This window comes from Stegastes partitus, unplaced genomic scaffold (genome assembly GCF_000690725.1).
Source record: "Stegastes partitus isolate 25-593 unplaced genomic scaffold, Stegastes_partitus-1.0.2 Scaffold848, whole genome shotgun sequence".
Classification (NCBI taxonomy): Eukaryota; Metazoa; Chordata; class Actinopteri; family Pomacentridae; genus Stegastes; species Stegastes partitus.
The window spans coordinates 252832-278414 of record NW_007578579.1 but is presented as its reverse complement, the minus strand read 5'-3'; the positions used below and the strand labels follow the sequence as shown (position 1 = coordinate 278414).

Below are 25583 nucleotides of genomic sequence, written 5' to 3'. Positions count from 1 at the left end.
ATGTAGCCAAAGCTACACAGAAGTGTTGTAAAGACGACACGGTTCTGGAGTGGCCGAGTCAGAGCACAGAACAGAAGGTTTGTTCGCTCACATTCTCTGCAACCTGACAGAACTTGAGCAGTTTTTCAGAGAGGAATGGGGTATAACTGCAAAATCCAAATGTACAAGACTGATTATTCACAAAGGCTCAGTGCTGTGAATTCAGCCAAAGGTGCACTTGAGGGGTGAGACAACTTATACAGTCACTTATTTTATAATTCAACTGACATTACTGTGTAGAAATCAGTTTTAACTTTGACATGAAAAAAAAATCTTGTCAAAAAAGCCAAAATATATTGACCATGATTCAATATTGAAAAATAATAAAAGGGAAAACTTCCAACAAGGGTGACTACTTCTTATAGATGTTGTATCTTAACACGAAAGTGGAGGGAAAAAGTAACTGAAATTAAAATACTAACATGTTGATATGCTCATAATATTTTTGGCTGTTGACTAATTAGCAATAAACACAGAGTACAGCTGAGGCAGATGGGAATTACATGAGTTGGACAAATACCTAAATATTAATGGGCGAATTTAAATTTTACCTCTGATACAAAAAATAAATAAATAAAAATGGGGGATCTAAACATAGTATTAAGGGCAATAAATATCTAGAGCAGCATTTCCAGCAATCTATTAAATTGTTGTCAAGATATTTAATTCAAAACCAAAAATGTAAAATTCATGGTGGCCCTAGACCAAAAGTGACGCCAAAGACCGTAGGATGCTCCTAATAAGTGACTAATTGAACCTGCTGGTAGTGCTGGTGGAAGAGTTAGGGATTTACCAAAGTTCACAGACTTAAATCTCTGCAGGTCAAGAGTTTCCGTGTAGAGTTTCATGGCAATCTCTTCAATAGTTGTTGAGGTATTTCAACCAGGACCACAGCAGCAGACTCACCGTAGTCCCCAAACACAGCATCATTACCACACCTAATAAATATATCTACAGGACACAGCATCAAGACAAATGAGACAGATAAAATAATTTTTTACTATTTAATTAATAGAAATCACTAATTGATATAAAATGTTAAGGAAATTAAAAAAAAGGCTGAAGTTTGACTTCATTTACTTGACAATGCACGCATTAAGACAACAATGCACGCGTTAAGACAGTATACAGGCTTTACAGGCTTACTTACAGGCCTCCGGAGGAATAGAGTTCAGCATCGTCTAGCAGATTTTTTATTTGTTCTTTAAGCATTTGTCTCTGTAAAGCTGAAGAAACAAAACAGAACAGATACATAATTCAACGTAAAGTTCATGGTGATATACAAAAGGTTTTGCAACAGAGTACCTGTAGTTGGACGATATATCAGGAAAAGGACAGTGCCATTGATGAACCTGTACAACTTAATGTTATAGAACTGATGAAATCCCTATAAACTTGTTCTGACAGCATTGTAAACAGTATCGCATGACACACAAAGTAAAACGTAACACGCCTTGCATTGATCGCTGTTGTAGAAAGTTTGCTGATTTAAGTGTGAAGCTCAACTGACAAGTTGGCTTCAGTTCCATGTGAAATCCACCTTAATGCAAATGACCAATGCAGTACGATTAAAGAGATAAAGTGAAATTGCTATGTTCAGACATTTTTCAAACTAAAAATGTGTCAAACAAAAGCTGCACTTCTAACAAAAGCAATCCTACTCAAATGCCCAAGTGACAGTTTCTTCCTCGAAGAACATTTCTAACAGTCCAGCTCCTATGTTATACGTCGAATAGATATTTTCCTATTTCTAAGACCATCGGCAGTCTCAGAAATGCCCGGTAAGCCATCTTTGGATGCCAAAATGTGTCCCGCCAAGTGTTTTAAAATAAATATAGGCCTGTGCCACTATAAGGGCACTGAACCCATCAAGTCTTTTATCTTCTGAGATTTCTCTAAGATGGTCCATCCTCTGGATGTCTTCAAAGGCCTTTAGCATATGTCTGCCTCTTGTTGTTGAGGAAGGCTCAAATGTCTGTTTTTATTTTGTCCAGAGAGTTGTCGATCTTTGTCAGAGTCTTTTTGATGCGCAGTGCTGTTAATCTGGCTGATGGATTCTGGTACCAGCACTCCTTCATGAGTTTAGCCATGGACGTTAAAGTCTAGAAATGAGGAGAAATAAATCCATCAGTTTGTCGCAGCTCAACACAACAATATTACTCAAATGCTTCTTGAAGTCAAAACTGTGTTACCTTGAATTATGTGCCTCTGAATGACAGTTTGAACATTACTTACTGGATCTGAAAACCATCTGTTTGGGATGTTGGGCCTCTGCTGATCCACACAAACAACCTTCTTCATGTCCTCAAAACTGGGATCACTTGGAACCACGTCATGAAAAGGTGGCTTGTAGTCTTCTACAATGCCTATAAGTAGAGCAGAGCGTGCAATAATTCACTTTCGCGATGACATAATTTACGAAGTGCAAAATACAAGTTATACCAAACAATGACCGACTTAAAATAAGGTGTATGAAAAGTGATTCACGTTGCGGTGTGGCTGGTTTCTTTCCCTAAACTTGCTCCAAAGTGCAGCCGTGAGAAAAAAAAAAAAAAAAGGTAAAGATGTGAAGTTACTGTGTCAGGGGTAAATCAATACCTTAAGTGTTGCTGAAAGCCGAGTTCCTGCGATAAAGTGATAAACCCATCTGACAGTAAATGGAGGAAGCAGGTTTTATTTCACATAAATGAGTGCAGATGCTTCTGGCTTCTCCACAAACCACAGTGGATAGAGGCGTATACACACACACACACACACATATATATATATATATTTCAAGGCCATCTTTCCATCAATAGCAGAAAAGCTTTTAGTTAGTCCAAGTTGAAGCAATGATACTGTGTTAACTCTGAAGACAGCCCTGACTGGAGCAAAGTGAGGGCAACGTATTTGCAAAGATTTTTTCCCCCTATCGAACCCTTAATATGTCAGTCAGATTTTCTGATAACTACCATATAGGATATTTATGCCTACGTGTAACGCTATGACACAACGTCCAGCCCTAGCAGATGGCCCGGTGCCTAAGTGATATAACCAAGACAGGACGACAATGAATCCAACAGGACCACGTTGTGTAAAACATGTACTGACCATTACTGACTGTCCTCCTGGCGATCTCCCACAGGACGAGGCCCAGGGCCCAGATGTCCACTCTCTTGTAGGACTCAAAGCAGTCCATCTGGATGGAGTCATCGAGCACTTCAGGGGCCATGTAGCGCTTTGTGCCAACTTTAGGGTTGTTCCCCACGTCTAACTCGTTGGTGTCTTGAAAATGCATAACTGCCAGACCTGATATTGGAACAAAAAATACTTTTAATATCCCCTCAAAAGTATAGTTTTTACATTTTTTTTGACTGCTGGACCCAAGATGTCTCCTATGTCACCAAAACTCTCATCCACGGTGTTGATGTGTTGTAGGTTTCAACTGTCCTCTTCATGAATAAGATGCATATTGAACCCTTTTTATCTTCCAAACTATACACTCATGCACGCATGTCTTGGACTGAATTCAACACTTTTGTTCTTCAGCAGATGAATTCTAAAACAGTCTTCTCACGTCAAACTCTTGCACATACATCTCCACGGCAAAGACCAAACATCCACGTGAGGCAACGATAAGAAAGACACAGTTTTGAGTTAAAGGGGACATTAACTTCCCTGTCTCAGGTAGCAGCAGTATGTATATTAGGGACAAAACACTAGCCTCTATAAATCAGTGGATTTAAATGATGAAGCACTACCCGCTCAGTGCAAACAAGCTTGTTCCCTCATACAGGATGTACTCTAACATAACAAGAACTCAGTCAGGAGAAAAACAACTGCTGCCATGTTTGTCAGGACAGCAAAATGCGTCATCCGGAGCATCGAGCCTGTAAACATGTCAAGCCCGTCGCCAGGTTCTAGCGTGCACCTGAATTAGTTGTTATACAAGCATCTGAAAATGGAACATTAGATAAAGTGGTCCAGGGTGTTCTAAATGTCTTTTTGGTTAAGGGCTGGGTTGGTTGCTCGTCTTAAATTAACAACAAATATGGCTAAGCGCATAGACAGGAACAAAGCAATATAACGGCAGATGCATATCTCATCCAACGCCCATAAACAGTACACTTCAATTCACCCTTCAGTAGCTAGTTGACACCAAGGTGCATCAGCTTCTAGCAGCTTTTTTTGAAGCTATAATGTGATTACGCTGAGTTAAATACTTGAGATACCACACTTTTCAATAAGTACATATTTCAGCTGTCCTGTGCACCATTTTACACATTTCTCCCACAATTCATGACATCTTTTAAAGTAGATTTTAAAATAAAAAAGTTCTGTGGGATAGATATATATATACACACACATTCACACACAGTATTCTCACCAAGGTCAGCGATGCAGCACTGTCCGTTCTTTTTCACCAATATGTTTTTGCTCTTGAGGTCTCGGTGGGCAATGGCCGGCTTGCCCTGGGTGCCAAAAATCTCGACATGTAAATGTGCCAGGCCGCTGGCGATGGAGAGCGCCATGCGGAGGCAGCTGGACGCATCGAGGGTGCTGAGCTGAAGGTAATCATACAGGGAGCCCATCTCGTGGAAGTGAGTGATGAGCCACAGTTGAGTACTGGAGTTCCTCGATGTCATGTCTGAGGCGATGAAGCCTGAGTTGAAAACACAAATACATGTCGGTATATATGGCCAGATTTTTAGCAGAGCATTCAAAATAACAAAAATATCTTTACACAACACATGGCCTGTATAGTTCAAATCCTCCACTGTTTAGGTGTAAATTGGCACAAAAGGTTCTATTGTGTGTTGTTCAAAAGCGTGCACCTACAAGCAGGAAATTAAAATAACAGTTGTTTGCTTCCTACAGCGTTTTCACAGCTCGCTGAACCCAATCGTGTGATAAGTTACATACCCAAGATGTTCTCGTGTCTCAGCAGCACGGTGTTGTAGATTTCAGTCTCTCTGAACCAGGACTTCTCATCTCGAGAGGAGAAGATTTTAACTGCGACACTCTCCCCTTGCCACTGTCCCCGCCACACTTCACCATAGCGGCCCTTTCCTGGGAGGCAGAAAGAAGAGAGAAATGATCAAACTCACAAACTACCTCCGCAGTAAAACTACGCTAGAACTGTGTTGGTCATGAAAGAGTCGACGCGTGTTTCATTGCATCCCAAAGAAGCAGAAGGTCAGTAAATAAATCTACTTTAACTCTCAACACCTGGTTCTGATAGATTATTAAAAACACTATGTTGGAAAAATGAAATGAAGGTGACAGCAAAACCTTCATGTTTAGACAAACCTGTTGCTGTCGAAAACTTTGATTTTGTGGCACACCTGGTCTTGAATTCAGGCAACATGTAGCTACACACTTGCATCAGTCAAGATTTGTGGGATTAAAGCAAAATAAAAATCAAATATTTCCAGCACAAAGCAAAATCCTATATTTCCCAAACAATAAAAAAGGAAAAAAAAACAACTCCACAACCTTTTTTAGGTTTTAGCTTTTTTTAGTGTATCAAGTTACTGAGTGGCTGGTAAAGAAAGACAAATATTTATCGGCTGCAGATTCAGATACCTCTATCCAAAGTTGGACAAATAAGACAAGCCAAAGGGCTGAAAAACAATCCCATGAGAACAGTAATGTAGCTGTTTCTACTTGATGTGTAAACAGGCAACAGTTTGCTATTACCATAACCAACCATAACAACTTTAGAAGCTGGTGTGTGGTGTGTAAATGTCAGCTCATTTTGCTGCCCTCCAGTGGCCAAAAAGCAATTAATGCAGATTTAATTGTAGGAGAAGTGGTGTAGAAGACTGATGCATGAGCTTATTTCACCATGAGTGACTTAACCTTCAGCACTGATAATTATAGCAATGTGTTTGTCTGCTTAAAAGTGTGTTTGCTGTTGGTAATATTTCCACTGACACTTAACATACTACAGGCAATCTCAAAACTAAATTGCAATGTTGACACTGGGGACTTCGCTGCTGAACTGTTGCACATTCCTTCTGGCCCAGTTTCAGAATATCCTCACAGTGACTCGCCTGTTTTGCAACTGCTTTCTTACTTTCTTACTTAGAGTTCCTCCAAGATTTGTAAGTACTTGAATTGCATGTTTTGAATGCTTCCACGGGATTCTTTGGGTTTACAAACTAGCTAAATGAAATGCATTAGTGAACAGATTAAACATGAACCACAAAGTCCAGATTGAAGGATTATCAGACATCAAGATCCAACATGGCGCGTTGGAAGTTCTCCCCTGGGAGAGCCGATGGAGAGTTTCCAACCCGCCATGTTGGATCAGTTCTGGTAACTTATGACATCAGTCGTCTGTTCCTCGCTCAATACAAGCGAAGTAAACAGTTGAACCGTCACATGCTACAAAGTTCTGTATCTGGTATTTACAATATGCCCATACACATACTGCATTTGCTGGTCACAGACTGGCCTGCCAAATGATATGCGGCTGCTATGAGGCTGAAGTTGAGACCATGACTGTCCTTTATAGAGCAAATTTACCACATTTTTTTTTTGCCAGATGCCCCTGAGTCAGAGCAGTTGGGACTGCCTCGACGAAGTCAATGACTAGCTTTTAATGCTCTGCTACTGTGAATATGAAAATAGCCTAAACAGGACACTTACCCACACACTCATTAAGTGTGATCTGTCGAGCAACGGTTCTCTGAACAAGAAAAGGGAGTCCTGAGCCACTTCCTGAAGTGCAGGAATGATCCAGCAGATCCTGGGAAAGACACAAACATAAACAAAGGGTAGAGGACTTGTATATTTGCATGTGTGTCTGTGAATACGTTGGCGAGCGAGCTATCTGAATGAAAACCTTCCCAAAAGAATCCTGTAGCTGAAGCCTAAAAATGAAGAAATACAGAGCATCTGGGGCTCAGATGGAGATTAATACAAGCAGGCCGTCTTTGATGTGGCACCCACATGGGATGGAGGGGAGCAAGCTGTGTGTGCACCAGGATAATGTGTGTGTGAGTGTGGGTGTGTGTCTGTGCTGGAGGTGCAGAGTGCCCCCTGCTGAGTAAACAGCAGAAGTGCCACCCCCTCCCTGGTGACTGGTGTGGGCACTGGAGATTTTATCTAATCCAAGGGCCAGACTCCAAAACAGGCGCAATGCTGCTAAGCCTTTTATTTTTATCTCATTTCTAAGACGTGCAGCACCCCAGAGCTGACACAGGAGGGCAGTGCACAGCAACACAGTCAGCAGCTGCTGAGCAAAACAAATGACTAAACTGGGAGGGGAGAATGAGGATTGAAAACAGAGAAGAGTGATGCCTCAGATAAACAGATGCATAATGCAGGAGCTGCCTGAGAGACGATTTGGAATCACAACACAGGAATGCAAGACAGAGGCCATAAAATAAATGATGAGTTACTCTGCAGAGAGTTTAAATCCCTCTCTTTGGTACAGGAGGATTGTTTTTAGGAGGGTATATTTGGGCCAGGCCGTTAAGCAGCAGAATGCAATCAGAACGCTGCAATATCATTATAATCAGAGAGGATGTCTGGGCAGCAGGCTGCAGGGGGACAAGCACATGTGTTTCAGTGCGATTTGCTTTTCACAAGCACACCACTGTTCCTAATAACCTTTCTCATGGTGCTGCCAAGCACTTTTTAATTATGCTGAAGCAAACATTCTGTGGCTCCATATTTGGGCCCTTCATTGCCAAGTGTATTGATGGACCGTGGAAATAGATGGAACGAGAGAATGTGTCTATCTCTTTGATACACATATACACAAATGAATATACTTTGACAGTTGGGTTCATTATTTCCAAGTTTCATATTTCGAAATGAGGAGGACAATCTGGAATTTGAAGAGTTTAGACATGTTTATAATTGGAGATGCTATCTTCCTTGAGAGCTAAAGAAGACAACTCACTACAAATGCAGGATTTAGTGAGGATATAGAATGACAAAAAGGATGGTAACAGCCATGTACTGTATTTTGTAAGGGCTCCAACTGGACTGTGAGCAGTTTCTGTTGAACCTGATTACACAGTGTGTGAGCCAATGAATGTGCTGGGTCGTCTTTCAGACTAAATGCTAACCACAGGACTCCACCTAAACTCTGGATCAGTTTAGCGGGCCTCAAAACATAAACCACTCAGTAGGAAACTTACAATCCACGGTTGAGTGGAGAGAAAATAAATAGCAAAAGGCATTCCTCTAACAGGCTGGAAAAATGACTGAAAAGATGCAAAACAAGTTTTGCTTTTTGTTTGTTTTTTTTCCAGCAGCAGCAGCAGCAGCACCACCCACATATTCACACACAAACTTCATGCATATGCATCCACTAAACATTTTACCTTACAATTACCAAAACACTGTTAAGACTGTGATCAAGAAAAGTACATGAAGTTTTGAGGTGATAGTCTGTACTGTTTAATCATGTATGGAGACGGACCTTGAGCAAACAACCTGCATATATAAGGCTTAAACATTACCCGTGTGTTTATACAATATATCCATCATTTCATTACAGCTAAATATGGATTTTTTCTGTTTAAAGCCCTAAACATGGCAGAGATGAGAAGATTCATACTGGAAATGGCTTTACAATTACACCATAGGGAAAAAGAGAAAACTTTTAATTACAGTGCCACCACATGACGGCCTTGATCACAACTCTGAACACCGTTTATCATGCCATCATGCCTCTATTGTCTGTTATCTTATAAATAGTGCACGTGTACAAAGAATAGACAGAAGTCCCCTCTGAAACAACAGTATTTTAAGTCATCAGCAGAAGCTCTGGAGTTAACACAACACATAATTACAGAAGGGCATTCACATTCTCTGTTTTTGGAGACTTTAAAGGGAGTCTCTGTGATCCATCTGTAATGACTCACTCTGCCACCCAAATTCAGAGGAATGGACTGAATGTGATATCGCTCTTAATTAATTCACATTTTGGAATTAACACCAGATAACAAACCAGTCAAAGTTATGACGGGTTCCAGTCCTATGAAATGTTTGTTTATTTTACTAAATTATTTAAATACGACAAACTTCAGCTGAGAAATGTCTTCAGCTGAATTTATGAAAATACTTCTTATACTTACTACTAATGTATATAGTCAGACATCACACATATTGGGCATGGCTGGCTGTACCATGACAAAATGAACTGAAATGAATTGCAGAGAGCCTTTTTACTGCTTTACATCCAGGTTTAACATGATTTGTCACCCTACCAATTTATTTTGCATAACACAAATGTGCACCTCTCAGATGCATCATGGCAGTAAATCTAACACAGTTTACGCATCCATTTACTCATAAAACTGATCTACTTTTATTTACTGACTCAAACTTGTTCCAACCACACACACAAGAGCACTGATCCAAGCATATAATGTGGGTCCTTGCTAGAAGCCGTGCATAATGCTACCAACACCTCTGTGGTATCTGCCACAAAGGGAAAGCAATGGGTTAAAATAAAAGATTGGAATTTGATATGGCTGCATATTTAACACATCGGCCCATTAAAATATGCCTTGAGCAGCTCGTAATACTGATCTTTCTAATGAGCTCAGGAGATCTTCTCCATTTCAAATGCTGCACTGAAGGTAGCCTCCTTTATAGCGTCTACTACTCACCGCCAGAGTGCTCTCCCCCACGTTAGACGCTATGAGGCCATCGATGGTTCCATATTCAGCATCTCGTGAGGTTAGTCTCTCCATCTGGTTGTGATGGATGCGTTTGAACACCAGGATAGCGACGGCGGAGAGGAAGATGAGAACAATGATGGGCGCCACGATGACAATAGCCAGTGTGGTCACACTGTAGCTGGATAGTTCATCAGCTGTAAGGGGAGAGGAAAACACAAAGATGTTTCATGTCATCCTGTTGGATATTTCTGAAACACAAGATAGGGTTTCAATGTTAACAAATAAATCTGACTTTTATCTGTCCGAGCACAGTTTGCTTGCAGAACACAACAAGCAAGAGCTTCAATCAGAACTCAACTTGAAAGTTAGAGACAGCGAAGGAAAGCTCTTCTTTGCGGTAGCTTCTGACTGGACCACACATGGTGAAGTTAAACCATGCACAAATCACAGGTTTGCAGCACTCTGTTATGGGCAACAAGCTATGGGTGGGCGCGCACGGAACACACATACACAAGAGCATTCACTGGTACGCACACACACACACAGAGTGGATCTCATCAAGTCAGCAGAGGCCAGCCAGAGGAACTGACCACCATTCACACTTTCCAGACATTCCAAGGGAAAGACTGCTCAGCTCTGCCTGCAGCACAGACAATGATCCCCCTTTTCTCTACTTGCATAATGAACTCTTTCTTTCAAATACACTAACTAGCAACACTTTTTAGGAGCTCACTTGACTTGAACCAAACACATGGGAAGTGAATGCATTTTTCTAAAAACACACAAAAAAACAACAACTCCAAATATATTCTATATGTCATGGTGCAACATGTTTCCAATCTATTTTATTTAGCTATGCAGTTATGCATAACCTCAAGATGTGAATATTTATGCACAAAATATCATATACAAGAGCGCCGTATGAAAAAGTACAGGTCAAAGAAACAAAAAAAGGACAACAGCTCTGTGTATAGATGCCTGTCTCTCCTTCAATCCCAGGTGGCCTCTCCCCTCCAGGCTCTTGTCAGCCAGCTCTGACAGCCACTGAGAGGACAGAAAAGAAGTGGACCATGACTAAATAATATTCAAAACCTCCCCCTAGTTGCCCACTGTCTCCCCCCTTTTCTGTTTCATGAGGTGCCAGGAGCGTGACCACACAGAGGTGTAACTCAGGCCAACAGAAACCATCCAGAACAGCAATGCCAGATAATTTCACAGCCTGTGGTGAAGCGGTCTCAGTAGAGAATGATGGAGAGGAATGAATATCTGTTACTTTGTCGTTCCTGTTCTGAATACATGAAACCTAAGCAGCACTTTTGTGTGGAACAGGTTTAGTTAAAAGTACACAAGAGTTCAATGCTGAAATCAACAGATGGAGCTCCTGAGAGTATTTGTACATGTGATGCACTCTGTGTTATTGTGCTGTACCTTTGACAGGTAGCTCCACCGTGCTGTTCATGTTACACAGGTGGCCATGGCAGCACTCGACAATCTGGTCTCTGGAAGGCGGAGTCTTGCAGGTCAGCGTGCTCTGCTCATAGGCCTTAAAGCAGCCCTTTTGGTACATCAGGGAGCCGGCGTTAACTGTCAGAGATGAGAAACACTGGTGGCCCATGCAGCGATTCCCCGTTACACATGAGCTCCCCTCGCACACACACTGGTGCTCCTCTTTGATCGGCGGCTTTACTTCCTCTTCTGCAAAAGGATTTAGGGAGAAAAGATAGCTTGTAAATAAACAGCCGAACTTCAGGTGTTTAAAAAACAAGAGCCACATGAAATCAGTGCTTTGCCAATAAAGATATGAAACGAGACACCAGCTCCGAAGCGGAACTTTTGTGCGATCTTAAGTGACATAAGGCCCGTGATGAACAGCGGCCAAGAGAAATCTGTGCAATGTGTACAAAGTCACCTTTCCCTGGAGCTTGCACAGTGACGTTCATGTTACACAGATGGCCCTGGCAGCACTTGACAACATGGGCCGATGAGGGTGGCATGGCACAGGTGGCTCTGCCCTTCTCGTCGTCCCTCAGGCAGCCCTTCTGTTGGATGGCTGCCCCATCAATCATCTTCAGAGAGGAGAAACACTGCTGGCCTGTGCAGCGATGGTCATGCTCGCACCCGCCGCCCTCGCATACACACTCCTGGTCTCTGAGGACTGGTCTGCCAGCAGACAGTTCTACATCTGATAAGAGGAAGCACAGATATGGGGAAACCCATTAGAGTAATACCATTAGCAACCCATTAAATTAAATGGCATTCACTCACAACAGAAAACATGCAGGTGAAAAACATCTCTTTGTTGGCCAGTCACCGAAGAGGCCACTGAAGTAAGTTTAAATGATGAAATCCAACCTGAAATATGAAATGAGTTTCACTGTATTTACCGAGGAGGCCCACCTAAATGGATGCTCTGGCAACATAACTCTTATTTTTTTTCATTCTGGTAAATGTATCTATTGAAATGAAGCCATGGTGATAATTAATTACCTCCAGATTAACCATATTTCCGTAATATATCATATTACTGCTTTCTAAATCCAGATATTTAACCAATTCTGAGCAATTTTGTTCAAAAAGTGATCTTCACTGACTGTAAATTGACACATATGTCCGCAGTGATTTAACATAGCTCCTTGATGTATTATTTTGCATACATACAAGTGTTTTATCACCACCGGAATAGTTTCAGACTGCTGTGGCATTATTCCTTTGAGTCTCTGGAACTCTATTGGACGGATGAACACAATTCTCCCAGAAGATATTCCCACATTTAGTGTTTTGCTGATGTGGTAGACGGCGCTGGTGCTCAGTTAGGTTGGGATCTGGAGACTGCATGGGCCATAGCATATGATTCACATTATTTTTATACTTATCAAACCATTCAGTGACCCTCATGCCCCATGGATGTGGGCAGTGTCACTCAGTATTGATTTGGAGTGACCTCTCCCTCTAAGGGGATACGTTTAGTCAAACCATCCCAGTAAAATGTCCCCCACATCATAACTGAGCTACTGGATCCCTTCACTGTCGGGGTCAAGAGTTTAAATTATTCCTTTATTACCAGTCTGCATCCTAATGTAGGAAAAGTATATGTGGTAATATCGTGTTATTGATTTTTAACCACATCACCCACTTAAAAGAAATGCAGCTGTTACTGTTGACTGATTAACAAGTCTACAGAAAAGGTCCCTGGGCAGTTTTAGACAATTACTTCCCACATTAGTGGTCGGATTGTTAATGAAGCCGTTCTACAGCCAACTCTTAAGTCATCAGACACACTCCAGACCATAAGCATTTGCACAGTCATACATATTTAGTTGGTCAGACTCTGTGCTTTAGCAGATTCAACGTGAAATTAAATAATAAATATAATGTTCTGAGCTTCAATTTGAGTAGGGTCCTATCAATATTAAGAGCACTGTAAAGGCAATATAGCCCTATAAATGCACGGTACTCAAAAGTCTAGGGGTTTCAAGTAACGTCATTATATTAAATACTTTATAGATATTCCTTTGCAGTCAATGAGTGCATGAAGTCTTCCATCATTAATTGTCCATTACCCATAGATAATTTCCTTGGCGATTCCCAGGCGTGCAGGTCTTGCTAACTGTCTATTGCTTAATTGATATTTCCTACCCTGACATGGTCACCGCTTTACTCCTCATTCTCAGACGTTCTGAATTCCAATTATTATTTCTCATTAACTAATGATAAAATGACACACAGCTGCCCAACCAGCATTTATTAGCACGTGTAACTGTCCGAATACACAACCCTATTAAGAGGTCAAATAGCAGAAATAAATGAAATGCGTGTGGAAAGCAATGGCAGCATGTAATACAGCACAATGTAAAGGATATTAGGAAGGAAGAATAGAACATTTTTCTGTATTGTTATGTCAGAATGATGAACATGAGGGTAAAAGACTTGTTAAAATGGCATTTGAAGATAAAAGTTCACAAGGCACTTTTTGCAAAATCCTCACCTTTCATTGGGGACTGCAAGGAGGTGTTCATGTTACACAAATGTCCATTGCAGCACTCCACCACCAGCTCCGGAGTCGGTAGGTTTCCGCAGCGCAAGGCCCCATCTTCATTACCCACAATGCAGCCCTTCAGTAAGACTGATGTCCCATTCAGCATTGAGAGAGATGTGAAGCACTGCTGGCCAAAACACCGGTCCTCACCGCTGCAGGACGATCCATCACACAAACATTCGTTTCTCACGCTGCCCTCACCTGCGAAAGAAAACAATTACGTAACAGATCAGAATTCATCTTTGAATAAATGGAAGTCCTGCAGGGGCAGACCAATAATATGAGACAGAAATATACCCCCCTTATGTGTTGTGATAATAAACGACCAGTTCTCTAATTACTCATGTATATGCTGTGTACGTTGTAAACATTGGGATAAGTGTGGCTTGCCGGCCTAAAAGCACTCTCCACTGCAATCCACTGCAGCTGTTTAAAATAACACTGACAGACAGCAGATGAGAGGGAGACAGACTGAAGGAGGGGCGGTGAAATGAAAAAAAAAAAAAGAGTGAGTGTTGGTCTCTGCATGCAAGAGGGGGACAAAGAAAGACACCGTCTAAAACATTGCGTGTATGTTAACTACATTAAAAGAAAAAAAGAGGGAATGCAGATGTCCAGTCCACGTCTTTTCAGCTATTGCACAGACTCGGGACCTTTTGTCTCTGGCCTACTGTAAATTTGCTCATTGCAGTACCAGGACTGATGACTCTGCAACACATTCAGAGGAAGCACAAGTTCAACTGGATCTCGTCTATTTTTGCGAACAGAAACCTCCCCTCCCTTTAGCTGCAGCTCTCTTTCAGATCTGATGTGAAAAGCTGTGTTTTGTGACAGGATGCTTACCTTCCAAGCTAGAGCAGGGAAGGACCAGGGTGATCACAACCAACAGAAACATAGTCCCCACTCGTCACTGTAGACCTGGAGGGGGAGAGGGAAAAAAAACCACAAAAAAATCAAGGTTGCGTTCCAATTAAAAACAGATAAAACTGCATCCAGGAGTTTTCATATTGATGCGATGGAATATCTTTGTGCATCATCTCTCAGATCGCCATGCAGTCAGACAGATGACCAAGAGAGACAGACCGATAATGACAGGATTTGCCGTCGACCTAAGAGTATTAGAGGGAGCAATTTTTACAGAGGGAGACCTTTTCTTGTTTTCAGAAAAAAAAAAGTCAACACCAAGTTTAAAATGCTCAAGTAAAGTGGGTCTCATGCCTTCCTGTTGTCCTGGCAACAAGGCATTGAGTGGCAAGCAATGGGGAGACTGGTGCTCTCCTATTGGCTGCCTCGGTGCGTGAGTGTGTGTGGTGTGTGTGTGTGTGTGGTGTGTGTGTTGATGTCTGAGTGTGTTGGAGGGACAGGCTGCTTGGCAGTGAGGGGAGAGGAGCAGACAGACATGAGGAGGAGGAGGAGGAGGAGGAGGAGAAAGAGGAGCGGAGGAGAGCGAGGAGAATGAGTGTGGGTGCCCGACCACTATCGTTCAGAGACCTGGAGACAGTCTAATCCTTCAATATTTAATGCGTCTCTAAGAACCGTTCACATATGCTGTGCAGTTATGTTTGTTTGCTTGCTTCACCCAGTGACAGATTCAAACAGACCACCAGTTTTACTCACGCTGCGAACTCGAAGGGGGGGTTAAAAAAAATAAAAAATAAAAAAAATCCCCCCCAAACTCCCCGTTTCATAAAGACGACGTGTAAGTTTTGTGGAGACTTTAGCCTGGAGCGTGCCTCGTTCATGCTTTACCAAGCACCGCAAACGTTATCTTGGCAGCATGTGCGTGCGCGCCTGAGTGCATCTGTGCCACTGATAAATACCCCGGCACCCCCCGCCTCCATCCCCGCCAAGCCTTTGTGCCCGTCTCCCAGACATAAATGATTAAGCAGGTAATGTTAGCATTAGCCCAACGGCAGCGTCTGCACAGGCCGCTCACACACAGACCACATGCTGCTCCTTTAATCAGAGCACAAAACAGAGCATGCCACACAGAGATAATCGGGAGCTCTGTCTGCTCCCGTCGGACGGGAGGAGAGGGGGGGAGCAGCGATGGAGGGGGGGGAAGAGAACAGGCAGGAGGGCATTGGGAGGCAAGGGAGGTACGGCCCGGGGGCAACTGGGGGACAGTGGGTCAGAGAAGGGCAGAGAACGGGGTGAGCGTGTGAGGGATATGTGGGCCAGAGTGGGCTGCGACAGTGCTGAAGGGAGGGGAGGCAGTGGGACGAGGAGGTGTCTAGTGTCGGCGCCCAGGGGGACACTGGGAAGAAGGGCATCATGCTGGGGGGGTGGGCTCGGCTGGGCGACGGCGGAGTCAGGAGGCCGGAGGAGACAGGTCAAAGAGATAAGCTGAGGTGTAAAAGACATCGTCTGGCCCACACACACACCAGACACCCTGACAAAAGTAACTGTGTTCTTCTTGATACTGACTCATATACCACTCACGTAAAAAAAAAAAACCACAAGCACATCATCCTGACTCACACTCTCCTGACAGATCAATAACTCACCTCAATTAAGTAAGTAGAGCATGTCATGAGGCTCCACTTAATGGCCTTAATTACTGTAGGTAAATGATTTGCTGCATTTTTGTTTATATTTACAGCTGAAAACCCTCGACGGGGCTGTGAAATTCTCTCTCCCTCTCAGTTCATCTCTCCCACGCAGACACTTTGTCTTAAATAAACTGTAAGGAGTGAGCCACTCGCTGACATCCCAACAGCCGAGCAGTCTATTGTTTATGTGTTTGCGGTTAAGATGTACAGCAAATATTTCGGTCCATGCATCGCAAACCTCCGGGTCTGTGGCGTCACCTGGTCTGTAGTGTATGTTTTTGTACGGTACTGATCAGAAACCTCCCTGATGGATAAGAATCTCAACATGCCTGAAAGTTTTGGATAGCAGAATATGTATTTGAATGCATGCAAAGTTAATATTACTTACAGTGTTTGCATTGCATACACAGAAAAGATTCCACACCATGGCTAGCGGGTGACACATATCAAGCTAACCATCAGCTTTGCTTGACAAATACGCAGCCAGGACTAGTCCTGATATTGGAAACCTCAGAAGGGATTGGTAGGAAGGAGAGCGGCAGGGCTACCATCTGCAGAACCGATTGCGATCTGAGCAGACAATTTTGTGGCGCTGTGCGTAAATGTGTGTGTTGCAGCCCTCTACCCCTGCGTATTGAATTCTCTGGCAGTGTTGTGTAGTGTGTGTGTGTGTGTGTGTGCGCACGGTGCTGACATCCTGCCAAGGGTGTGCTCTCGTTTCCCCCCTCTTCTATCTGTCTCAACCCCCATCTTTCCTTTTATTCCCTCTTCCTACGTCCTCTGATGTGGTGCTGTAATAGGAAACTGGTATGAACACCGCACGGTAATTATAACTTACGATGTATTTTTCCCATGTTTATAGTGGTCAGCGCTAATAATATAGTGACCCTTACTACGCTTAAAAAGCAGGAGAAAATTTCACAGCAGCAAAAAGGTGACTTAACATCAATATGCATGCAAAACTTTTAGTAAGTTGCTTTACAATCCTTTAAGACAATTACTTTTCTATAACTGGCTGTGCATCGTGTGCAACAACACAACTTATACTGGTCTGGTGGCCATTTTTGCCATTTATTGGTGTCCTGAGCTTGTGAAAGTAATTCAACTGTAGTACAACGCTGAGATACTTGTACTTTACTTACTCTGTACTTCTGCCTTTGATTTTTAAAGGCATTTAAGGTTACGAAACCTAAATTCTTTTAGCCCAATAGAATGTAGAATACTCTGAATGGACGACTTTGTCGGCATTTCTTTTTTCTTTTTCCCTTAAGAGCCTAAATTCCTTTTCCACCACAGGTATTTTGTATGATGACTTCAGAACCTCTGAGATGCGTAACTAGTGACCTTGTAGATTCGAAACATAAAAGACCACATTGAGCTCGGCACAAACTGCCCAAAGTGTGTACAACCCAAGAGAAACAGCTGAAATAGACGTGGCCCAGTGAAAAGTGTGTTAGGGTAGACTCCTGCTGAGGAGACTTTAAAGTGATCCTACATATCATGGCCCCCATTTTATGACGCCGCGTTTCCTTCCCAGACTCTTTCCAGTGATCCCACTCCAGAGGGCTATCTTGATAAGCACTGCTCTAAGAAGTTGAGCAGAGCTTAAAGTGATTAGATGGAGATGATTAAACATGCCACTCACATGCTGTTATTAGTACAACTGAACCCACAAAAAAAAAAAAAAAAAAAAGCACACAGACAGTTATGATTTAAATAGACTGGAGGACGCAATCCTACTTACAAGACTACAGCTTCAAATGTCATATTATACCCAGTATTTTATCACCATCCATTACTTCTAAGTGACATTTTCAAAGCGACTGTTGAAGTAGCTTTCAACAACAAACAAAACATATTAGTCTAGTTGGACGCTCTATCATTTTGGTCTGTTTTGTATTCAGGTCAGCTACGGGAGAGAATGACAAAACACTACTTTGTCTGATGAGCATAGTGTATCACTGAGGTTGAGGAGGGAGGAGGCTGAAGCCCTGCAGGAGCTGCTGAGTCATCATGCTGGCAAAGAGGGAGACGAGAGGTGGAATCTGTGTCTGAGCTGGCAGGCTGGCACAGTTACCATGGCACAAATAGCCCGGGCACCGAGGAAACTGCAGCAAACTGCAGGGAGGCGAGGGAAGAAGCAGGCAGAGAGTGGGGCAATGCGGAGACTGCTGTTCGTGTCCCTGTCCCCGTCCCTCTCTCTCTCTCCCCCGACCCAGACCCAGACAGCCAAAGTGCCAGCATGCCATCAGGGACACACAGATGGTTCGCTCCTAGGTGGATGTGGGTGTAATACAGACCTGAGGGCGAAAGTCGTCCTCTTTGCAGCAGCCCACATTCAAATTCACACTACAGCTTAGCAAATCAACATGCTCAGCTCGGTCTGAAAGCATTCTCTGCCTAGTCAAACACAGCACTTGGGATGATTAAAACTAAGTTGAAAGAACACACAACCTTAACCTAAAACCTTAAAAGGTTATGAGGGATTACACACTCCCACTTTGTTTAACTGTGCATCCAAACTGAGCAGAATGCAAATTCACTATTCTATTTTAAAATGTGTCTTTAAAAGAAAAGTGCACATTGCAAATGATCAGCAGCTGAAAAGACAACTCAGCTGCACCAATCGACTTGGATTTCCAAAGTACAGTACCAACGTAGAATGTGATAACGCTTTCCCTAAAGCACGTAGAACATTAGAATCGATGTTTTTCTCAACAACTACGATATCTAAGGACATGTCAACGTCACAACGTGTCACCTGTCTAGAACACCTTGAAGCAAACCTGTGTAGGACAGACGTGATGGGTCCTGTCATCCAACATGCCTGTCATGCAGTGGGAAGCTTGTAGTGTAGCTGGCATTTGGCTTAAGGCCTCCACACACTGAGAGATATCAGGAATCTTGCAGGTTGATGGCATATCAAACCCTGTGAGATGGGTCTGCCCAAAAATCTTGGTAGAAAATTAGTTTTGGGTTGTAAAATATCAGTTTTAAAACATATCAGTGATGAATGTCTATGTAACAGACATATGATCAACCTGTATCATCTAACCATCTTCGATCTTTTGTTGTAGCGAGCTGAGCAAATGGACAATGTGCACAGCTACTGTCGAGCCGAACAGCTTTACTCCCTTTGGAAGGCTGACTTTTTAAAATGAGTACATTTAAAACAACAGAAATTAAACAATACAATTAGAAACGAAAAGCGAACTCCATGAGAACCAACCATTAACCAAACAACAGTATGCAAGAACTACCAGTAAAAGTGCAATTTCCAGACTGTAGTTTTTCTCCAATCTCAACCTGCAGTGCTCTTAGGCCAGTAGTATATTTCCCATGTTCCCTAGTGTCAGAGTGACATAAAGTTTTTCATCTGCCCAAGACTACGAGAGTATATGCAGAACAAGTATGTGCTGAATTAGGGTTGCATGGTATACTGATACTCAAAAGACACTGCTGTTAAAAACAATACTCTTACATATTCTACCACAGGGGTGTCGAATCCTGGTCTTCGAGGGCCACAATCCTGCATGTTTTAGATGTGTCCCTCTTCCAACACACCCGATTCAAATGATCAGCTCATCATCAAGCTCTGCAGAAGCCTGATAACGATCCTGATCATTTGAATCAGGTGTGTTGGAAGAGGGACACATCGATTCGACACCCATGTTCTACCGGTATTCGTACTTAAAGAACGGCAGCGTCCTAACACCGTTTGTCCTGCCTCGATGTGTGACAGCGGGGCAGTATTTGAGTGAAGCACTTGTCCAAGCACTTTTTTCTTCCCTCATAAGCAAACTGCAGCTTCCATAGCGACAAAGCGAGAGACATGGCTGCAAAAACAAGCGCTCTCGCCGACCCTCCACGGACCGTCCACACTGTAGACACGCAAAGCGAAGTGTGGCATTAAGCCCCTTACAGCCGACAGTCAGGGCAAGTCTACAGACACCGACACCGATGGAGCCAAAACGTCCAACTCGGCAGAGCATCTTGCGGACATACTTGTTCACAGGATTCGAGGAGTGACATGTTAGCAAATGTGACAGATAACGTGACATCATGCCTTTAAATATAGGTCAAACGAACAAGCGTGCTTTATTTAGTGACAAGCGAGCTGTATTCACCATCGGATGCGTTCTCCACCGTCTTGCATTAACAATGTCGACTTTTTTCTTTTTAATTAATGAAAAAATGTAGTTCAATGTTCTGTCATCTTATGTTACATTACCTTTCCTGATATTCAGGTTGTTCCTGTGGTATCATTTCAGCCTCATTATTATTATGCTTGGACAGGCAGCGTATCAAAGGCATTGTGGCAACACTATGTAGAACACGTATATGGGAACCTACATATGGGTCACATCCTCCAGTACGGTAACAATAACTAAAGTGTTCGTGGCAGCTATTTGTTCGCGCACCTGCAAGAGAGCAGAAGCAAGAATCTCCTTAACTTTTGGAAACGCACCTCTGCGGTCAAAGGCCTCGTCAACTGAGAGGTGAGAAAGTAACTTCAGTGGGGAGCTCGTGAAATCTGCAGCGGCCCATCATGCCGGGGCCGGGCTCCACCTCTCAGGGCCCGACAGTATTTTAGCAGCTGCCCCGTTTCACAATGTGAGGAATGTAATCAAATGCAAATGCCCCCCTGCTTATGTCCAATTCTCACTCGCACATTAATTGTAGTAGGCAACAGCATAGCAGGTTTTTGTTCCTTGGATACAGCACTAGACAGGGTGAACATACACACATATATGCACACACATATGCACACACACACATACTGTACTTGGCCTAGATCAAATGTAATCAGAGACAATGCTTGCCTTTTCTTCGTGATGTAGTCCCACCCTATCTTCCACCTCTGCACTAACAACACCCCTGACACACTTGGCGACGGCCCCATCGCCTAACAGACAAGCATTTTGATGACACTTTTGTTTCCAATGAAATTCCACGACAAAGTTTTATTTGTGTGCAGACAGGATAGAGTACCCAGGGGCAATAGCTGTCAGAGAAGACAGAGGACACATGATACAAAGCCTCGAATGCAGACAATGCGCACAGTTGTTCCGACATTATCGCAAGACATCTTATCAACTGCACAAAGAAGCAAAACGTAAGCAAACATTTAAAATCTCTGCACAGGGACCATGGTTTTCGTGGTTCTCGCGGGTTTTACTGTGGCTTGGTGTCGTGTGATGTCTCACGGGACGCAACTCTGAAGGCTTTACAGCACTGCGAAGACATCGTTAACAAGTCTTCTACGCAATGGTCACCATAGCAATTAGACATTCATTTTCACACAGCCATCAAAACATTTGAAACGGCCAATTCAAACACTGTCTTTATGGCCCTCAGCCATGTTTGCCAACAGAGGAATGCACAAACATTCTCCCTCCAAATGACCATCTCACAAAGTTCACCGCCCCGGGGGCAATCCTTCTCTCAAAAGGACACCTTGATTTGTATCAGGGTACACCCTCTGAGCACTCTTTCCTCCTTGTGAAACAAGTCAGTCAGGTAAATAGACCAAAGAAGTATGTGTGCAGCTACTCAAAGCTCAGGGAATATTAAGTCTGGATTGATTCTGTGCTTTGCCCAGCAGAGACTGAGCAACAGCAATCAGAGGGATAATATGATAACCAACACTGTGCAACCAGACACACATCGGCCAAACCATTCTCCATTGTGATGATAATCACTGAGCAAACAATCTGCAACAAAACAGTGAATGTGTATACAGCTTTGTGCTCCATAGCGCGACAGACCCGGGCCATTGCATGCAGCTGCCAATGGAGTCTTTATGGCCTTGAGTTTCCTGTCCTTCCAGACTTCTAAAGGAATAGACCTGCAGCAACGCAAGAAACTCGCAAGGAAGTCAGAAATGAAAGAGAAATGTAAAAGGGTCCTCGTCTGTAAATCTGGGTGATAACTCTCATTTATCACTTTTCAGTGGAGGTGAATCATGATCATACGATGATTGTGGGATTTTTCTGTATAGGAGTTAAAATTCAAAGCCAATTCTAATCAAAAAAAATATCTGTCTGTTGCACTGAAACACGGGTATATTTTCTTTTAATTTTCAACTGATTTTGCTGACGTACCGGTTAAATGAACCCACAGGTACGATAGGATGCATTTTTTAAATCAAATGCAAAATAATATTTTGAAGTAGGCTCAAATGATGCACCTAAGAAATGATCACAGTATTCATTTAAGTCAATATCGATATTTATTATTGATGACCTATTATTAATAAAGAAAAGGTTTATTATGAATTTAATCATATTTCTTTGAATGTAACCCCTTTACTTATCGAGGCACAGAAAACAGAAAGACACACAAACAAACAGAAATACACAAGAATATAGGAATCATCCCACCCTGCTACACATTAAACGAAGCAAATCAAACCTGGGTACACACAGAGGGCGACCAGGGCGAAGCTGCCGCAGCACACTGAGGTTTAGGTTCCGAGTGGCTGGCAAGGACCAGATGTTCCCGGGAACAAAAGGCCCGGTAGCACTGGACTATCGCACTCTGAAAGGCCTCCATGGAAGCCGCAGAGGAAGGGGCTTTGTTCAGGTCTATCAAGAGATATGACAGGGTGGCAGCACGCTTGGGGTTTGTGTGTGCGACCAAACTTTGCTTTTTTTTTTTCACGGGCTTTCGGTTTGGATCCATGCATGTAGGTGAAACTATCGAATATTTTTTTGAAAAACAGAAGTGTCAGTTGCTGGCACATATTGCTATATGCTTAATATATTTTATTGCAATACTATATTTAAATTTTTAAATTTTCTTTTTTTATTGTACCAGCACCATCTGTTTTTTTTTATTTTTTATTCTTGCACCTTAACTTGGTTCTTCTACCACCACGATTTGCACCCTATTTTTCTTTATTTTTCTTAGTGGCATTATGTGAGAGCTGCTGGACATCCTGAATTTCTCCAAGAGAATAAAAAATTCATATTTATCTATCTATCCAGCCATCCATCTTTCCATTTAACATTTTCTGCCCTGGTCTAGTTTCAGGCGAATATAAACGTTTCCTGTTTTTTCTCCCCCTGCTACCTGCCAGTTGATATTCAAAGCAATTAAAATATGTCAACTTGACCTTAAAGAAATGTTTTATTAATTAATTGAGAAAATCATTATCAGATAAACTGATTATATGCAGCCCGAGATTTTGCATGCGTGCAAAGAAAAAAAAAAATCACAACCTATTGCGATATTGATTTCAGCCATAGTGCAAGGTTCTACTGAAATGTCAAAACCAATAAATGACTAATACATTATAAATGCTCCGTTTTTTTTCCCAGTCACGTGAAATGGGCCGGACTAATTCATTCCCATCAACAGTGACAGCAAACTACCGCCGTCATAAGGAAACAACTTCAGCTTTTACAACCCCGTGACCCTGCGAGATGAAACGTAGATTAGTTTCAATACGCAGACAAAGTGCCCGCACCGTACGAGAGGCCGGGCCTTAGCCTCGGAATGAGATCAGAGAGAAGAGCAGCGACCGAAACAAAGCCATAACTTTCCCCCCCTAACAGCTGAGTGATAAGACAAGAGCACTGCAGCGAGTGAAGGGCTCATAAAATGTGTATTGCAGACTGTCTCCAGTGCAGTCTGGGGTTAGTGAAGAGAGAGGAGAGGAGCCACGAGCACTGCAGATCTATGAGTGTGTGTGTGTGTGTGTGTGTGTGTGTGTGTGTGTGTGTGTGTGTGTGTGTGTGCGCGTGCAGACAGTAGCGTCTCGTCTCCTTTCTCTGCCGTCTCCACTGGTCTACATCCACATTTGAACACAGAATAGGGGGAATCAATAAGTCTGTGCAGAGCCACCAGATAAAGAGAAGAGTGAGCTCCCAAACAGCCAAACAGTGGAACAAGACTAAAAATCTGGCAGACACGCAGGCGGTTTTTTATCTCATTCTCTTTTTCCCCCCTCTTCTAACTTCCCGTGTCCTGCTGAGACTGCAGAGCCTGCGAGTCCCAGACAGCTCTTCACGTCGTGATATGTTTGGGCTACACATAAGGCTGATGATTATTAAAAGGCTCAAGGATTTTTTTTAATTTTTTTTTGACTAAAAATAACACTGCAGACAGAGGGCCCCTTTCTAAAAAGTTGGACACGGAGCACAGAGCAGAAGCAAATTCAACCCACATGCTGTGTTCCTCTGCAGCCTGCTGCCTCATCCGATGCCAGGTCTGTTGCTAGTCAAACTTTCGAGTAAGTCAGCACAAACGCACACGACTTACATGTGGACAAAAGGTGAAGCGGGATAGCTTAAGGTTGCTACTCTGACGCCAGACTTCAAGCCAAATCCTGCCCCCTTTTTTCTATCCCTCAGCCGCCACCTCCCACTTGCTTACACACATATTCATATCCTACTGCACACACACACAAATACAGTCTCTCCTCCCTCCCTCCCCCTTCCTCCCTCCTTTTCTTCCCTTACTTGAGAGCCACCTACATGGAAGAGCGATGAGCCTCAGACTCTTGCTCAGACTTGAAGCAGTCTATCTTGGTCTCATAACTGCAGTTCCCTTGTTAATGACAGACTGTGTAACCTGATTCCACACACACACATATGTATACACACACACCAGCACCACCACCACCACCCCCAACACTCTCACAGGCTTTTTTTTTTTTTTTTACAGCTAGCGCTTCTTTCTCCCTCCACTTGCATATTGTTTCAACCCCAAACTGCCAGCTGCTTTCTGACAGCCTAATTATTGTGCACAGAGAAATGATTGCTATCAGAGGTCTGCCCCCACCACCCCCCAAAAAACAACCCACCCCTCTGCCTCGCTTCACGCTTTTCCGCAATGCTCAGACCTCTCTGGGCAAATTATACACTTAATAGCCATCAGAAAGAAGGGCAACAGCACGGGCCAAGATCTCTGCAGCCAAAGAATCTGGGAGCCGTAATGTGGAAATAAAATCCTGAATGAAATCTGTGTAGGAGGCGTTCTAACTTTCAGACTGACATGCCTGCATTTCTAAGTAATGCCGCAACTAAATTACTTAATTATCAAGCTAATTAATTGATCATCAATCAACAGATGATTATTCAGCGACTGCTTTGGCAGCTGACAGTCGTTTGGTCAGGCATAGGCAGAGCATTTCTGTAAGTTTAGGGTGAAAACAAATCAACAAAATAATTAGTCAATAATTAAAATGATGATTGATTAGAATCCTAAATGACTTAAAGGATTCTCTTAAACTACTGAGTTACTGCATAAGGCTCAAAACAGACTCATTTAAGCCCCTTTTTGGAAACAAATCCAGTCAGGAGAAGCAAAGATCTAGTCAGGAGA

The 25583-nt window shown here is 42.9% G+C and overlaps 1 protein-coding gene across 1 annotated transcript in view; it reads right to left on the bottom strand.

Moving 5' to 3' along the window:
• Positions 1-1029: 1029 nt before the first annotated feature.
• Positions 1030-25583, bottom strand: part of LOC103365514 (activin receptor type-1) — a 26898-nt gene continuing 2344 nt past the window's right edge. Inside the window, exons 2-12 of the mRNA XM_008292972.1 lie at positions 14545-14619; positions 13651-13902; positions 11575-11847; positions 11094-11360; positions 9654-9859; positions 6673-6772; positions 4942-5088; positions 4406-4681; positions 3130-3327; positions 2275-2405; positions 1030-2141 (exon numbers count right to left, since the gene is read on the bottom strand). Of these exons, the coding sequence (XP_008291194.1) occupies positions 2007-2141; positions 2275-2405; positions 3130-3327; positions 4406-4681; positions 4942-5088; positions 6673-6772; positions 9654-9859; positions 11094-11360; positions 11575-11847; positions 13651-13902; positions 14545-14596 (2037 nt within the window). The 5' untranslated portion in view covers positions 14597-14619 and the 3' untranslated portion in view covers positions 1030-2006. The remainder of the gene's footprint in view (positions 2142-2274; positions 2406-3129; positions 3328-4405; positions 4682-4941; positions 5089-6672; positions 6773-9653; positions 9860-11093; positions 11361-11574; positions 11848-13650; positions 13903-14544; positions 14620-25583) is intronic.